Source organism: Halichoeres trimaculatus, unplaced genomic scaffold (genome assembly GCF_033239565.1).
Source record: "Halichoeres trimaculatus isolate MK-OKI-2021-1 unplaced genomic scaffold, fHalTri1.1 fHalTri1_scaffold_8, whole genome shotgun sequence".
NCBI lineage: Eukaryota > Metazoa > Chordata > Actinopteri > Labriformes > Labridae > Halichoeres > Halichoeres trimaculatus.
In genome coordinates this window covers 22,774,952-22,792,306 of record NW_027437186.1, presented here as the reverse complement: position 1 = coordinate 22,792,306, position 17,355 = coordinate 22,774,952, and the positions used below count along the sequence as shown (strand labels likewise).

Below are 17,355 nucleotides of genomic sequence, written 5' to 3'. Positions count from 1 at the left end.
ACCTTTTATGGCAAAAGTGCAGTATGTCAGCACCCAAGGAGGCAGTTTTTGGTTTTACATTGCTCAGTGGGCTGAAATAAATCACAATTGTCCATTCTATATGGTCTGTACCAACATGAAAAATAAACCCCAATAAATTAATTAATTTGCATGGAAAAGGCATAGTTTACTCTGTAGCTAGTATTAATCAAAGTTCTCAATACCGGCTTTTGTCTGACAGGTTATGGACAAGTTTCTGTTCTCTTGGATACATTTATCAGTAAGCTCAGTTAGAGATGCACAATAGCAGTAAAAGACTGTTTTCTAAATGTCTTCAAGCACACATCTCAGTGTTTTTGTATTGTACTTTTTTATTATTTTCGTAAGAAACAAATCAAGTTTTTCAATATCTTCTGGAGTGTGAAATGTCTTTTTTTTTATCATGGATTCTCACAGTACATTCAGTTAATGTTGATCTGAAAGAAAACATCTTTGAACTTGGCACTTAGAAAACAACCACAAAGAATCGTCACCTTTATTCATTTAGAACAAAATTTACAAAGCCATTCAAACAGTCATTTTTTAATACTTTTGTGTTTTTTAAACTCAACTGTTGAGAATATTCAAAATACACTTTTTAATGTTGCTCCTTTCTCTCTCTTTGTACTTACAAATATGTACAGTAAAGTCCCAGTGCCTTGTCACACTTCATCTCTGGTAATAAAAATCCTCTTCTTATAGTGTTTTATTTATATGTCTTCACTCTGGTAGCACTCTGTAAAGCTCAACACTATTCTGATTGAGCTGGAGTGTCCGTGAATGTCCACGTGCTCAGATGGATGTCCCGTGGCTGGGCTCACTGGCTTCTGGGATGGGTCCTCCTGGCACTGGTTGGTAGGACATTGGCATGGGTGTCTTGACTGGGCTCTGCCGGAAGAGCCCCCCATTGGGCGCCCTGTGTTTGCAGCGGATGGAGGGCATGGTGGCACTGCTGAGAGGCAGGGGCAAGGTCCTGCCAGCGGCCGCACCCAGTGTCCTTCCTGCCCCATGACCCTCCTGAAGGAAGGTGCTCACAGAGAGCCGCGGCGGCCCCCGATGGCCTGGGTAGTCCCGAGCAGACAAGGCCTCCAGAGACTGGCTGGGCTGCATGCTGCCAATGTCCAGGGCAGAGATCTCGATAGACTGGCCTGGCAGTTGCTTGTGGGCCAAGTCCTCGTCCAGGAGGCTGTTCAAACGTTGGTGGACCTGCTCCAGGTTCACCTCTTTGTCCTATAGATAGATATAGAAAGAAAGACAGAGCCACAGTGGTGTGTGGAACAAAAGAAGTCAGGAGAGAGAAGATTGAAGAGTGGTTTAAATGGAAAGGGTAGAATGAATATGATTAAGGAGTGTATAAAGAACAAAAGAGAGGATGACAGAGCAGTGAAAGGGTTTTAGAGGTTAAATGACAGAATGGAATAGAGATAGAGAGTGAATGAGGATAGAGAAAGACAGGTTACAATGGTGGTTCCATCATATCCTGTTTACATACATAGACGTCATTTCTATTATTATCCCGTTAGTAAAATCTAACACACGTCTGCTGATGCCTAAGTGAGTTTAAAGAATGCTGAAATAACACACTGGCTTATTTCAGCTTCAGAAACTCATTTGAATAAATTATAACTTAATTTTTTTTCTTGCAGCCAACATCAAGAGAGACATTACCTCAAAGCACTTCATCTTGAATATGAGGTCATAAAAGGTAATGTCTCTAATGCTGAGATGAACTTATATGGAGATGTCTCTTCATGCAGAAGTGTTTAAATTTTCTCCACAATTAGGTGACCACACATCTACAGGAAGAAACTCTTGCATGAAGAGCATCAGCTGTTAACAAGACAGGCTCCAATGGACACACAAATCCAATGAGTCAGACTTTGTTAGGCAATAGGATTTGTAGGAAGACAAAGTTGTTAATGTCACGTAATTTACGTGGGCTAAATAATGCTGTGTGTTTGTTTAGAGATTGTTCTTTTAGAAACATACACCAATGAGGTAACACAAAAACACAAGAGAGGAGAGAGAGAAGCCAAATAAAGAGCACAGGTTCACTGATAAGACGTGTTTTGGCTGCACCCTGCCCTCCAAACAACAATCCCCTATCCCATCACCATGCACCCATTTAAGTCGAGCCACACTGAAGACAGACAAAACCACAAAAAGGTCGATTCGACAGGAGAGACCATGGGGTGAGATGACAGATGAAGCAGCTACAATCTACCCCTACCAGGCCCCATGCCCCGCCCCTTTGCCCTGATACAGCCAATGACCATCCAGCACAGCACGCCAGGCCTCTCCTGACCTGTGTCAAGAGCCTCGGCCTCCTCCCAGTCTCTCTCTCTGTCTGTCCATATGTCCCGCCTCCCCTCTGGTAAGTCATTATATGTCAATGGACCAGAAACCCTTTCCAGACCGTAATCCTTAGTCACCTGCCGAAGATCATAGACAACCAAACATAACCAAAACTGTCCCCTGTGTCCGGACGCTGACATTTAATTCTAATTTCTTTAAGTAGGTGACAAGAGGAACAAATTAAAATTCAAAAAATGCATCTCATTTGCTCTCTCTCAGGCATAGATGTAAACCACTCCAATAACTGAAGTAAAACATTGTGAAGTGGGATGAGCTATTTTGGGCACAAATGGTTTGAGTTTCATCATTTTCTTCAGTGGAAAAATAAGGCAACTGACAGCTGCAGAGCTTTCTAAGCTTGGATCTGCAGTAAAAAGAGAAACCTAATCAGTTTTCATGAGAATATGAGTCATCTTGTATTTCTCTGTACTAATTCCTTAAGTTTCACATCAGTAAAAAGATTCTTTGACAGTTCAGAATACATGTCATTGCCATCTTGTGCCAAAATATTAAATGATTAATGAAAAAACGAACTATATTTCTTAAGTCATCACGCTCAGTTTTGTTGGAGTCAGAAAGTTCGGCTAACATTGGTGTTAGCTGCATCCTGGCTAGTGCTATGTCAGAAAAGACTTCCAACATTTCCCTAATAAAGTAATAATAGTTTCTAGCCAATTTGTACCTAAATGCAATTAAGGCTAGTGGGTTATTTCAAACAGTATTTAAGATTCCAACCCCTTGGCCAGTTGTTGAGGGAAATTAAGTTATTATTCTTATGAAAAATGTTGCATTCAAAGTGATAATGTCTTTCTGAGAGTTAGTCCTGCAACTAGAGCTAGATGGTCTTGAAGCTGCAAGAAGAAATAATACTTAAAAGTGCTACCAGTTGAAAAATGTCACTCAAAATAACTTTGTACAGATTAAGGCTAGCTGTTTCACCTGTTTTCAGTCTTTGTGCTAGGCTAAGTGATTCATTTTCTGGCTGGAGTTTCTTATCAACCCACAGCTAAAATAAGGAGCCACGGTCCAATCCTCTCCCAGTTCTCTGAAAGAAAGCAAATAAGGCCATTTCTTTGAGTCCTTTTGTTGGCTAACGTTTTCAGCTAACACTAACAGGTGTTTGAATTGGCTGTCATAATGTCCACATACTATAAGTTTGAGCTGTCATAATGCCAGTGATGCTTTGTACAATTTGAAGTGATAACCCACCAAAATCTTTTGACAATCAAACTTTTTTTTCTTGCAGGCTTCAAGGTTGGTGTGAATAGTGTGTAGTTTGAAAAGCAGCAGCCAAGCTATGAACAGACTGAAGTCTTTGTGTTTGTGTGTGTATTGCTTGTTTTTATACAACCAAAGTGTCAGACATCTAAAAATGTTAAGTGAAACAACTCTGGAAAGTGAAATCCGAAAATCCGGAAATGTCTGCAGCTTGAAATTAAAAATTTTAGCCCATCATGCTTCAAAAATTAACCATGGCTAAAGGTACAATTTTGACAACTGATGTGTAAGTCTATCTTAGGTTAAACATATTTGTCATAAAACATGTAAAATATGATAATTTGTAGTTAAGTTGTCTTGTTTCGTCTGGGGAAAAAAAAAAAGAAGACTGCACTGATCCTATTCAAATTCTAAAACATTTTTTTTCTATTTTGAGCAATAATCACATCATTACTGAGCAAACAGATGGATAGCAGGGCATTAGATTATGCATCCAAATTGCTGTGCCGGTTCTGATATATTTTTTTTCCCTCTGAGCATCTGCAAACCTTGGATTGATACGTGATTGTGAAAGCTACAAACCTCCAAAGTAATATTCAAGCCTGTATAGTAGTTTGATGCTGTAATTTTGGTTGGTTAGTCATTTCAAGATATGTCTACAAACGCAGTTATAAAAGATTACACAACCATGATAACACTTAAAAAAGACAACTTATCTTCCATTGATAAGGAGACAATGGAGTCTCTCATGACAGCAGTATGTGGTTACCATGAGAGCAGATGAACACAGGAGACTGAAATAGAAATCAGCAGCAGTAACTCAAACTCAAAATCTAAAACCAGCATGGGTGGAGTTTGATTAACTGCATGTCTTTTCAGGACAGAACTGGGTCTTAAATGGGTGCCCTTAGACAGTGGTTGTTATTTGATTGTTGAACTGTCGAGTCGAACAGGCAGGTCAAGGCTCAGATTGTTTTAATTACTATGTGCTTTTGCTCACACTTTAGTTTAGGGATCCATGTCAAGCCTTAGTTGTCTGGACGCCTCATGCAGAGGGGCTGCCCAGCCGACAGCAGCGAGATGAAGTCAGAGCTCTAAAGCGTTAAGACTTGAATGGATTAGCTAAAGAGAGCTATTGTACAACTGAAGCTCTTATCGACTCAGAAGTACAATTTTAGTGTGTGGTTTTGAATTTGCATTTTATTTATTTGGTGTCATCATTCCAGCTGTGGTTCTCTCACATGATCACTAGTGACTGATCAAGCCAGAATTTAGGCAGTTTATGTTTGAATGTGTCAGTATGAGAGAATCAGAGCAAGAGTGTTTGAGAGAGAAGCCTCATAAGTCCCTATCAAAGCCCCCCAACCTCTCTCCCAACATGAGAAGGAATGAGCAGATTGATCACATGATGTCTGGACTATCATCAGGGGCACACCTATTATAACTGGGTGTACTGCAGCTCTACTAAATCGGGGCTGGCGTCAGGGCCTGCTGGATCCATAAAGTAGAGTGTGGCAGTGGCATCTCTGGGCAGGACCGGGGGACCCGGGGGTCTGGGTCTCGACCGAGGCCTTGGTGGGGCAGGGGGACCCGAGGTGTTCACCATGGCCCGGTTCTGGGTTAGCAGGCTTGGGCCTGGGCCCTGGCCCGAAGAGCTGTCGGTGGTCACCTCTTTGGGCTGCTTTCTCCGGCAGTGGTTGCTGTTCCACCAAGTCTCCAGTGCGGCCACCAGGAGGGCCAGAAGCAGCCCGGCAGCCAGGATGCAGAAGACGCCTGCAAAGCTGTGGAGACGCAAGGCCCGTCCCTCCGGCTGGGCGTCTGCATGGCTCTGCAGATCACAGCGGCCAATTTTGGGCCACCATTTCTGCTTGAGGATGTCAAGGTCACCTTTTTCTTGAAGTTCCAGTATCCTGTAGAGAAGATGGTCTGAGTAGTTATTCAACACACAGAAAGGATGCCAAATCATGTGATGGCACAGGACACAGGACAGTGGACAGATATCTCATTAGCATTGATTCATGCCATGTTAAATACTGGCTTATGATATTACAAGGGCAATGAAGTACAGAATAGATATACTGGTTTTCATTGACAAACATGAAAGTTAATTAGAAAGTCAATATGAAAATGTACTGAATGACTTTCATTACATCACAGTACTGTGTAGCATATTAAATAACCAGATTATTAAATCCTTAAACACTCTAGTTTCGCCAAGTAACAATACACTATTGCCTAATTAGTGACCTATGGCGGGTAATAGCTGAAGTTTGTGTTTGCTTTTTGACACTGTTGTCCTGCTGAAAAAAAACATGCAAAGAACAATTGTGCAGGAAAATGATGTTGACTGAGTAAAACCTGAGGCAAGATGGTAAATTTGTCCTTTTGGAGAGCTTAGGTTTCTGAACAGTCATTTTTAACTGCTTGAAATGTGACCAGCATTCATGTTTCTGTAGGAATGTCCTGTGTATACATTAGCTCAGACTATATACATGGGCAGCCAAAGCTTTTCAACAGTTTACACATTTATGTTTCTGAAACATCAGATTCCCTTGCTTAATCATTCACCATTCCTTACCCAGCATTCTATTGATTTAAGCTATTTCACAGACAGCTCTGTGTGTAGTTTACAGGGAGATTGATTCTCTCATTTCTACTACTGTTTGTCCTCGAATTTATATTTTACATTGTGGAGAAAGTTTGCTGAGCTGATTTGAAATTCACTTCTATCCACTTTGCAACCCTGCACTGACAATGTTTGGGGCAGAAATTTGCTGGTTTTTGTCTGGAAGAGAAGAACAGATCAACCTGGAGCAAACCATGTGAACAGGGTTTTATAAGATATTCAAACTGCAGTCCGACTCCCCAAGATAAACTCTGGTGTGAAGAGCTCAGGTAGCAGACATAAAACTCTGAAATTCTCAGTTAGATCTTGATCTTAGTTCCAAAACTGGGGTTTATTTAAGCTAAGTTTTTATGATCATCAACATCTGTTTGTGTCTCACGGGATAATATTGTTGTCCCACACAGGTACTGAACCAAAGGACAGAGTAATTGACCAATGGCTAAGTCCCACTCTCAGATGTGGTGAGTCATTCACAGTGCCAATCCCATACACTCTGACATTCTGCATTGCATAGGGTTAGTTTTCATTTGGTTTTGTGAGGTTTTGCTGAGATTTTTAAGTTTAAAAATTGTCAAACAGTGTTCATGGGGTACATGTAACTCCAAGGTATTCTGAGAGGCTGGTTGACAGGGTGTTTTTTTTTTTTTTTTTTTTTTACCCTTTCCTAAGCCACAGCTCAACAAAGAAAAGTGTCTTCTTTGGATAAGTTGTACGGTAGACCATAACATTAACCCAACGTGAATACAATTACTGTGGAGGTCTACATCTGTTCTAAGGCAACATCCTGTCTAAGGCAACATATCATCACTTTGTTGGTAAGAAATGTGAAGTTATCTTTAACATCTCCAACATTAGCTAACGTCATACAAGTTGGTCTGTTAGTTCCTACCTGCGTTATGTATCATGTTCTTGTCAAACTAACACTAACTTCTTCATTTACTAATGTATAATAGCCAGGATAAAAGTTGGCAAAGGTTTTGCTGAATGATTGAATGATTCACTGTGGCCATGTCCACACATAGCTGGGTATTTTCAAAAACTTGTATCCCCCCTCGTTCATTTTTAAAAATACTTTCGTCCACACACAGCAGGCAAATCCGGTGAGTGCAGCTCGAGGCATGTCAAACCCATATTTGAGTGTTTTCCAGATGCAAAACCTGTGTCGTCCAATCAGAATGAGCCCCTGTCATTCAGCTGTGACGCTCGAGGACCAAAAACTCCATTTACTGGCGTCCACACAAAACCATGAAACCGGAGTTTTCCAAAATCTTCACTTTGGCTGGAGCTTTTAGAAAACATTGTTTCAGTGATGTAAAGCTTCCCATATATCCTGCTATGTGTTGACATGGCCTGTAGCACCAAACTATTGAGAGACATTCTTGTTAAAGATGGTAAAAAGGCAGTTATATTTTTCTCATTTTCTGAGCCAAAACCCTTATCTTCAGTAAAATGTCTCTTAGCACCTGCCATGGCACCTGTCACTGAATGTTCATTGTTCATTGTTAGTCCAAGTGAGAAGAGGGTGCGACACTTAGCCATAGGTCAAACTGACAAGGACTTGGATTATCTTGCCCATTGCAATCAACGTTTTAAGTTAATCAAACCTGTTTCAGAGATTTCAGATTTTAAACACACCTTTTGGCTGAACTTTGACGGCTGCACTGGCTGTGATTATGTGCACTTAGCTACCCTGTGTGAGAAAGTGCCAGGGGTCAGTTGTAGTTGTACCTCTTAATACAACAGTTTGATTATTTGGGGAAGCAGTTGGCTCAAGAATTGTGTCTGAGATGTTGTGGTATCCTAGTCTCTATAATTATTTTTGAGTGTATAACCTTGTTGCAATTGATTTAGCTGGTTTACAGATCTTTAAATTTCCAGTACCCTTTTTTTGTGATTCAGTTAGTTACAGATTTGATGATACCAGCACCAAGAAATGACAGCGCGCTCTATCACGGGAATTAATTTCATACAATCATCATACAGTGAAATTCACAATTTACATACTTCTGAGAGAAGAGGTCTCTGTAAGGACTGCCGTGCTGCAGGGCCATGCCATAGCCTCTGGTGCTCAGACTGTTTCCTGCCACAGTCAGTGTGCAGTCGTCATCCGTTAGAGCAGCATACTCCACCACAGCCATGTCCCACAGAAAGGCGTAAGATTCTCGCTTTGTCTGGATAGTCCAACAAAAAATGTTGTATAAGACACATGAACAAAAGATGCACAATGTACAAATTCATACAAGAAGTCTTACATTACAATAGCACTAGCATAAATAAATTACCTTCAGTTTTCATTTCTCAATTTTTGTATGTAGCCCAAAGATGTTACTGTATGCATAAAAAATCCTCAAAGCCTTGACACAGTGCACATTCACATTAGGAATGGGCAATAATTTTTGAATATTTGGATAGTTGTTAACATAAAAAAAAGAAATACGGCTTTGTCCTGTCTACAGCAGGTCACAGTTTCATGACAGATGTCAGTGCTGTTATGTGTCAATTTCACAAAAAAGAAGGTCAAGTATGACAGGAAGTTGTGCACGGAAACCAACTAAAATGCCCAGTTACTTTCAAAATAAAACAAATCGTGTCTAGACCAGATTGTATTCAACTTGACCACGGCAACAAACTGACATAATGAATGAAGCCAGACCAGGAGTCATCAGGTTGGAGGATTTACAGCCTAAACAAGAACGAGGAGACGCTCAAAAATAGATCGGGAAGTGCAGAAACGCCTTGGAAAAAATAAACAAAATTGAGGTGCAGTGCAAACTCTGAAAGGTTAGGCTGGCATATCACAAGTGGTCAACAATTATGCAAAGCTGTGTGAAAGCAAAGTGCGGGGCTGTCCGCAGATCAACAGTCAACGTAGGTTTTGTCATCCAACAAGTTTAATGATTGACATGCAGAGCAAGCAACAGCCCTCTCCACCTTTGTCAAAGTGTAATGTTGGTAGGTATGTGTATGTGGGTTGGCGGCTGCGGTGGCGGCTTGCAGGGAGATGATCTTTGAATAATTTTCAAATAGTTACAAGCAAATATCGAATGGCATCATCTTGAAGAGGAAGTTCATAATCCCAAAAATAACCTTGTAATTAAATTTAAACTGAGATTTATGGGTTTAAAATGTAAAAATCCAAGTACAATAGTGTTATCATGTGGTTAAATCCACTATTTCTGAACATTAAACTTATGTCCTCACTATCCTATTATTAAGGAAACATTCATATATTTACTAAGAGAAAATCTTTTAATCATTCAGGCCCATTCCATTCTAATTTTTGACAAGATAGAAAATATGTTTAACAGTCTGCTTTTATTTCCAGAGTGAAAAAGTAGGAAGATGTAAGACTTGAGAAAGCACTGGGTTGAACAAATAGTGTTGGAGCCTAATATTTGCATGGAAATTAGCATGAAACATTTCATCCACTCATTAGAATAAACACTGGATGCGTAACATAACATATTTCTTTACAAAGCTGATGAAAATAGTTTCATCCTGCTTTCTGCATAGAGCACATTTTCAGAGACACGATTATGTGCCTTAGCCCCAAGCACACACTGTGGAGAATATTGAGAACAACCACAGCTGCAAATCTGTCTGAAATCCTTCTGGATTTTTTTTTTGTGTACACATTTCTCTGTCTTCCTTCCCTGTGGTGTCCTTACATCTTATGTCTCCCAGAATTAGACTCTGCTGTGAACTAATACAGCCGAACAGCCTTTTTACCTCACATCTCTTTAGGACAACACGGGGTTTCAAGTTTTCTAACCTTTGATAGATAAATGTATACAACAGAAAACCCATTTTTAACCATATAACTGAGATGCAGGAGTTAGTGGCCTATGAGAAGCTGCAGTGATTCAGTTATTGTGAATAAATTGGTTTCTTCTCTTGAAAGAAGTTTGGATGACTCGTTTTCCATTGATGTTTCTGTGCAGTGCCAACAGGCTGACTACAATGGACCCAATTAGCCGCACAAATATTAAATAAAGCAGTCTGATGACAAGTGAATACGTCAAATCTCCACTGTAATTTGTTTAATATGGATTACTTTTCAATCTGTTGCTAAGTGTGTGTGTGTGTGTGTGTGTGTGTGTGTGTGTGTGTGTGTGCGTGTGTGTGTGTGTGTGTGTGTGTGTGTGTGTGTGTGTGTGTGTGTGTGTGTGTGTGGTTGTGTTTGTCGTTGAAGGAGAGAAAGGAGACGATAGAGTGAATAAAATATTAATGACCACAGCAGCAGACTGCATTTGAGAGAACAATTATAAACCCTTGCAATTCAATAGATTAAAAATATCACTTTTCTCACACGCGGCTCTGAATCAGTCGGGGTAATTACCTACAGTTTATTCCTACCTGGCTGTGTGATGCTGAAAAGCTACAGTTAATTATTGTCAAAGCTGAGCTCATATTTCGTAGAATTCATCTCTCTGTAAGCTGAAGACATAACCACGTTAAATTCTTTAATCATTTATTGTAGGATAATATCTTCTTGGTGACAAAGCAACCATGCCTTTGTGTGTCTTTTAAGAGAAAGATTAGCAAAATATATGTCCCTGTCCCAGCCAGGTTATACTGCTGCAGGAATATATCTTTCAAACCAGAATGGCTTTTCCTGTTTTCACTGCTGCATTACTTGTTTGGGAGATGAGTTCTGTGAATCAGTTTTGATTAGATGCTTGTGTAAGCTCAGCCTAAAATAATCTTTATGATTTAGAAAATACTGGTGAATACTCAACTTGTAATGTTTTAAAGTTGTTATTGGTCCTAGAATAGATTGTATCTGACAAGAAATGTAGTATGCATACAGAGGTTACCTGAGACATGTCATCCAACCCCCCCCTTCACTTCTCTCCCTTCCCCCCAGATTTCCAGCATCTCTTCCGCTAATCTTTCCTACATACAAAAATGGACAAAGATAACTCCTCAAAGTTGTGTTCATCTGTGAAGACTGTTTTTATGAAAAGTACAAGAAAGTATAATAAAAGTTTGGACCGCCAAGAAGCTTATTTTTCCAAATCAATTTCCGCCAAATCAAAACAGAGAAAGCTTGGTCTGCTAACTGCCATGTTGGCCTTGAAAAAATACCCAACACATCATTGCAACTCAGATATCTTGCTCAGTGTGTGTCCACAGTCTGCTGCTAAGAGTTGAACAGAAGCACAGCACCAGACCACAAATTTTTAACAAAACAAGTGGGCTACTGACCCTTTTGATTCCCTCTGATGGGCTGGAGACAGAGTTCACAAAGCCGTCATTCTTGTTGATTGTCTTCCAAAGCTCAGCAAATGTGTTGTCCTGCTCCAGAGGGTTGGTGCCTTTGGCCCGGAAATACTCATACACCGCTGACTCCCTCACTGTCCCGTAAACCAGGTCAGTCTGCTTGGATAGATCCTGGAATGACCTGCAGACAGGAACACATTAGCTAGTAGATGGGAAAATTTAATGCCAAGGGAGCAAATTTCAGTTCTTGCAGCTGCAATAATTCATCTGTCAGCAGGAAGAACAGCTATTGTTGAGGCAATACTACAGCATGAATCCTGTGTCACCGAAAATTAAAAGGCTTTACTTTTCTGTCATCTGTCAGAGCAGCATGTCCCACAGAGAGACGTATGATTCTCGCTTTGCCTCAATGGTTATGAGGAAAATTAAAATTTGAATTTTAAATCCAATATTTTTCTGCAAACAAGAGCCAGACATTTTCAAATAAAGCCTAATTATCCACTCCTGACAAATATGACTCATTTTAACTTTTAGTTCTCGGCTAAAGCTATTATTTAAATGTTCTAGTTCAATAAACCTGTAAAAATTCCATTCAAACACTTTTCTTTCAGTCTACCCATGTTAGAAATAGTGTTAATTTTGTTGATGAAGACTAAAAAAAAAAAAAAAAAATCGTCAATAAACCTTTCTCGCGGACAAAAAATAATTAAAAAAAACAACAAAAAAAAGTCAGACATGATGACAAAGACTGTGACGGAATATAACAGACACTTTAGTCAATGAATAAAATCTAGGCTAAATTCTAAGGGAAGAAAGAAGGCCAGGAGAAGAGCTGCTAGCACTGTCACTGGCTGCCTGCACTGGCTGCTCTTTATTCTTTTTTTAATACACAGCCAGACATTACCAACACGACAACACGTCCGTGCACCTGCACATGCTGCAGTGCTTGTCAGAAGATTATGGAAATGAGTAAAAATCTTTATGTAAACACAAGAAAATTGACAGTAAGGGCCAGGGTGGTGCTTAAAAGGTGGGAAGTAATACAAGAAAGGCATTACTGTCTGACGTGACCTCATGTGCCAAACTTAGTAACTTTTTCATCTAGAGGAGCTGTAGGATGAAAAAGAAACTCCAGATAGAGTGGATGAAACACATAGAGTAAGATATAAAACAAAATAAAACCCTACCTGCAAACCACTGTCTCAGTTTATGAATTATTTATCGTTATAACATAAAGTTAAACGTTTAAATAACAGCTATGCCACATAACATAACAGGCAAAAGATTTTGTCTATAGCCCCTCGGCAGCAGCAGCAGCAGCAGCAGCAGTAGTTACACAAAAGGAGAACTAAGACGAGTTTGCAGACCTTCACACAGTTTGCATAACAGTTGTTATATTTGACTAAATTCTGCAAATATTTTGTCTACAAAAACTAAACTAAGACTAAAAGACTAAGGCTTGACCTGGACTAAAACTCTTATGGTATTTAGATGACTATAACTAGACTAAGGCCCTCCTCACATGAGGACAGCCCCGTATCGTCTTGGCGTCGGCATCAAAACATGTATCGCTGTTTACACATCGTATTGTACATAGGCTTGTGCATTTACATGACAACGCAAAACTGTGGTCGGGTTGCCCGTCTGGTTCTGCTCCGAGGCGGATTCTACGTCAACAAGTGCTCATGCACGCGTAACATGCTGCGTCTCTGTATGAGCACTTGTTGTTGTTGTTGCCGTAGTCGGTGTTGTTCATGCTCCCTGAGAAAATTTTGATATTATAGTCGAAGCAATATTTTTAGCTGCTGGAACAATATCAGAATCAGTCCACCTGTCACCATTGTTGTCGTTGTTGTGTGTGACAACGTGGGTGGGGGGCGGGAAGTAGGAGGGGTACTATGAGGTCACCGTCTTTTCCGGACTAATCTGTTTATACCAAGTACGGCATGAAGACGAAAACGCAGTTATCCACCTGCAGACCTGTTTTCAAAAAAGATGCGGAGTCATGGACAAATACGCGTCTCCGTGTGTCAATATCACCGGATCGATAGTTAATTTTACCGGAGTCATACAAATTCGTACTCGTGTAAACCTCACCTAAGACTGAAAGGTCTCAGATGACTAAAATATGACTAAAACTCAACAGTGTGTTATTCAAGAGATTGAGACTAAATCAGAATTTGATGTCAAATTTAAAGCTGGTTTGAAATAAGTGAAGTATTTTCATTTTTAGTATGGGGAACAGGCTAGGCATCACAGACTTTTGTTTTGTTAAGCATGGGACAATCTCAGAGGAACACATGGGTTTAGAATTTAAGCAAGGAGGAATGATGTAAAGCTCTCGACTCAGAGGGATGATATGGAAAAGCTGTGATCAGGAAATGAAACATCTGCATGATGGACATCATTACAGCTGTTGCTTTTGTTACTCATATGTTTTATTTTGTTCATTTCAAAATGTTTGAGCTGGATTGAATAAATAAATAAAATACATTCTGTATCACTGTCTTGTTGCATTACATTAACATAAGCTTTAACAGATTTTTCCACCAACAAAGCTGTTACTGCTCACAATATGTCAGCTTTACAAGTCTCACCCCTGTCTAAAGACTCTACATGTGTGATGCAAGAAATCACTGAATTAAGAAACTCCTATTAAGTCAGAAAATATGCTCAAAAGCTGGACTGTTAAAGTCTTACATTACATCCGCTATTGCTATGAAATTATCCCTCGCAGTTTCAGTCAGCTGATTTCTGCTGACCAATTTGGATAAAAACTTCAATAACTATTTACATGACTTAGCGTTGTGATTCTTTGTGTGAGAAAAGGCTTCCTAACACCCCCTCCTTTTCCATTAATTACTCCACCAACACCTTTATGCTTATATCTTTTTGTGTACAGAACTGCTCCTCTATTTGAAATTCAAGTTTAATTTCCATTAAATCAGTGAGCCGCAAACCACTAATCAGTGCCGGCTTTATCAACCAAATTAGCACACCTGCAGTGTGCTCTGATGTTGATGTGAGAGCTATCTCATCACCACCACTTCCCTTTGCACCAGCAGCACAAGTGATTCCAACCAGACCCAGAGTAATGATGATCTGGGTCTGGTTCGAGCTGTTTAGCACTAGCTCCAAATGGGAGCTACTTTTTATGGATACTTGCCTTTCGGTCTGAAAACGTGTCTCTCCTGATTGGGACGCTAATTATGCAGATGCTTTGAGAGCAATGAGAGATGGGACTTCTAGCAGCAGCTGAGTTTCAGATTATTGGCAATTTTGTACAGCTTCTTATATCATGAATACCAATGTCCTGTAAACTAGGGCGTATTTTTTTTGTGACAATCGTTTGACAGTGTTCCCTGTAAATTACCAGTTTGCTTAATATAACACCAGGTTGTTATGTTTGGCATGCAGCTCTGCACAGATAACGCAATCAAACATTGGGACTAAGCTGTTAAATTAAAAGCATTTGTTGCAACATTGGATGTTGGGGAAAAAAAGGCAGAGAAAGACTCAGATGATTAAATTCAGTTTCTTTTCTTTTCTTTTAGATCAAATGGTCTACATTATTTAGCGACACAGGCTTCTGTACATGTGGAAAAGTACATGAGAATAATCAGCACCATGTACCATGTTGGACTGACACAGCTGGAGGAAAATAATTGATCAGAAAGGGTGTTCGCCCCTTTATTGAGAGAAAATGAATGTGCATTAAAAAGAAAAGAGATGGTGACACATCTTATTCGGTTACAAGAGATAATCTTGTGCAGCATATGCTTTTATGTAAGGAGCATTTGTTGTTCATGTTAAAGTGTTTTTTCTTGTTGTCCTTGCAATCTCTAAGCGGTGTAACACACACTTTGATTTGTGATCAATAGTGAGAGGTCCAAACAGCCCTCTGTTCATTAGCTATAATGGTTAAACCAAAGATTGAACGAAGCACACACACACACACACACACACAAACACACACACACACACACACACACACACACACACACACACACACACACACACACACACACACACACACACACACACACACACACACACACACACACACACACACACAACATTTCCCTCCTTTCTGCCAGGCTGAACTACTACAACCACCTGAAAAGAAAACAGCATTTTTGTTTTCTCTTGTCTGCGTTTGGCTAATTGCTTGTTAGGTGTTGTTGATGAAATCAAAGGTGCTTAATGGCTGTCTGCAAAGCTGGATATGATTATGTACACGCTTATGAGTGTAAGATCAGCTCTATTATTTAAAGGCTATGAAAAACAAAGTAGTAGAACAGAATGACTCACTTCATCGACATGATGTGTCACAAGGTTTTGATGTCACTTTTTTTTCTTTTAGACCAAGAGTAAAGAAACTAGTAGAAGAGATTTTTTCAATGTTTTGAAATGTTTACAGTGGCAAAACTTTGTTTGCATTGCTGTCAAAGCTCTGACCTTATCACTTCTTGTCGATTTACTCTATATACTGAAGGTATGAGGAGTTTTCAGATAATGTTTTGAACATTTCTTGAAACGTGTAGGTGGGTGCTGGGGTGGCAGACAGAAGTGGCATTGATGGAACAAAGGCAGAGGCTGGGAATGTTGGATTTCAGATAGACCGTCATATTTGGGGGAATGTTTTCCCATATTACATGTCTGTGACGTATACTTCACTAGGATTCGCCCTAGGTGTGGCAATAAATGCTTGAGTTTCTGCGCTATTTCTGACAAATCACTGCTTTGTTCCAAATAAATGTTCAATCCAAACATGCTAAAGAATACAGAGAAGCACTGTTTTGGTTAAAAACGAAACAAAACAAAAACAAACAAACAAAAAAATAATAAAAAACACTCAGTCGGAGCCATTCTCACTTTAACAACTCTGTGAAGAGTGTACATCATCTCTGTGCTCTTGTAAAATCTCTATTTAGCTTTTTTGTATTTTCTTTAGCTTAATGCTGGTGCCTATGTAACAGTGTATACAAGTTTCTTAAATGTCTGTTAAATTTGGGACACAATCACTATTTTTCTGTATTTGTAATATTTTATGTTTAAAGTCCCAGCAGAAGTTGGCACTGTTGTTATTTCTGCGCAAGACATAATTTGGTGCAGCTTTTCATGTCTTTGCTGGGGGTAAGTTGGTCTCCTGTTCCCTTTGTAACATCTTCTTTAGTATTTGTCTTAAAAATAACAAATAAAGCATTAAAAGTGCAAAAACTCATCACATATTGTGACTGTTGAGAAATGTTTTCAGTTTGTTGTGTTTTTGATAAGTGATAGTGAACTTAGAAATGGTGCGACTAGCATAGCTTAAGTTAGCTGCTAATGAAAAAGCTAGACATGCACACTGTGGTCTCATCTTCTGATGTGTGACTTTGCTTGGGGTTCATGCAGGAGTAAATTGATAATCAACTTATGACGCAGTTCAGCCTGTGGTAGTTTTGTGTCCCATACTGCAGGTAGCAGAATAAATTCTCATGAATGCCATCCATCCATCCTGTCTCCTGGCAGTGTTTTCATAAACAGCAGATCAAAGCAGAGAAGTGTCACACCTGTTAAAGACTTTTTTAGTAAAAAAAAGTTTTTCTTTTCTTTCTATGCAATAAAAAAAGCATCAAAAAGCAGTACTACAATTGATGTTTCAGGGTAAAGCAAGAAAGGCTTCACCTTACCCTCTTAGGTTTTTCAATTTCTAGACAGGCTTTTATAATCTTTGAGTGATACATCGTTGTTGGAGGACAAAATGCAGAAAGAAATATATCAAAATGTGTCAGTTCTGAGTTATAAATCCATATCTGTGAGGCATGTAATGATAAAACCATTTTTGAATACATATTTATTACATTTAAGGATCATATGCAGAGAAATAAAAATGTCATTTTGTAGATTATCTTTTCCTGGCCACAGAGGAA

At 39.5% G+C, this 17,355-nt stretch overlaps 1 protein-coding gene across 4 annotated transcripts in view; it reads right to left on the bottom strand.

Moving 5' to 3' along the window:
* Positions 1-397: 397 nt before the first annotated feature.
* Positions 398-17,355, bottom strand: part of grid1a (glutamate receptor, ionotropic, delta 1a) — a 343,051-nt gene continuing 326,093 nt past the window's right edge. For 2 of the 4 annotated variants that reach the window (XM_074675675.1, XM_074675676.1), the window contains 5 exons: positions 11,426-11,621; positions 8,222-8,388; positions 5,261-5,501; positions 2,324-2,450; positions 398-1,248 (listed from right to left, as the gene is read on the bottom strand). In XM_074675675.1, the coding sequence (XP_074531776.1) occupies positions 836-1,248; positions 2,324-2,450; positions 5,261-5,501; positions 8,222-8,388; positions 11,426-11,621 (1,144 nt within the window). In that variant the 3' untranslated portion in view covers positions 398-835. Of the gene's footprint in view, positions 1,249-2,323; positions 2,451-5,026; positions 5,502-8,221; positions 8,389-11,425; positions 11,622-17,355 lie in introns of all 4 variants that reach the window. The other 2 variants (XM_074675677.1, XM_074675678.1) reach the window with 2 other exon arrangements.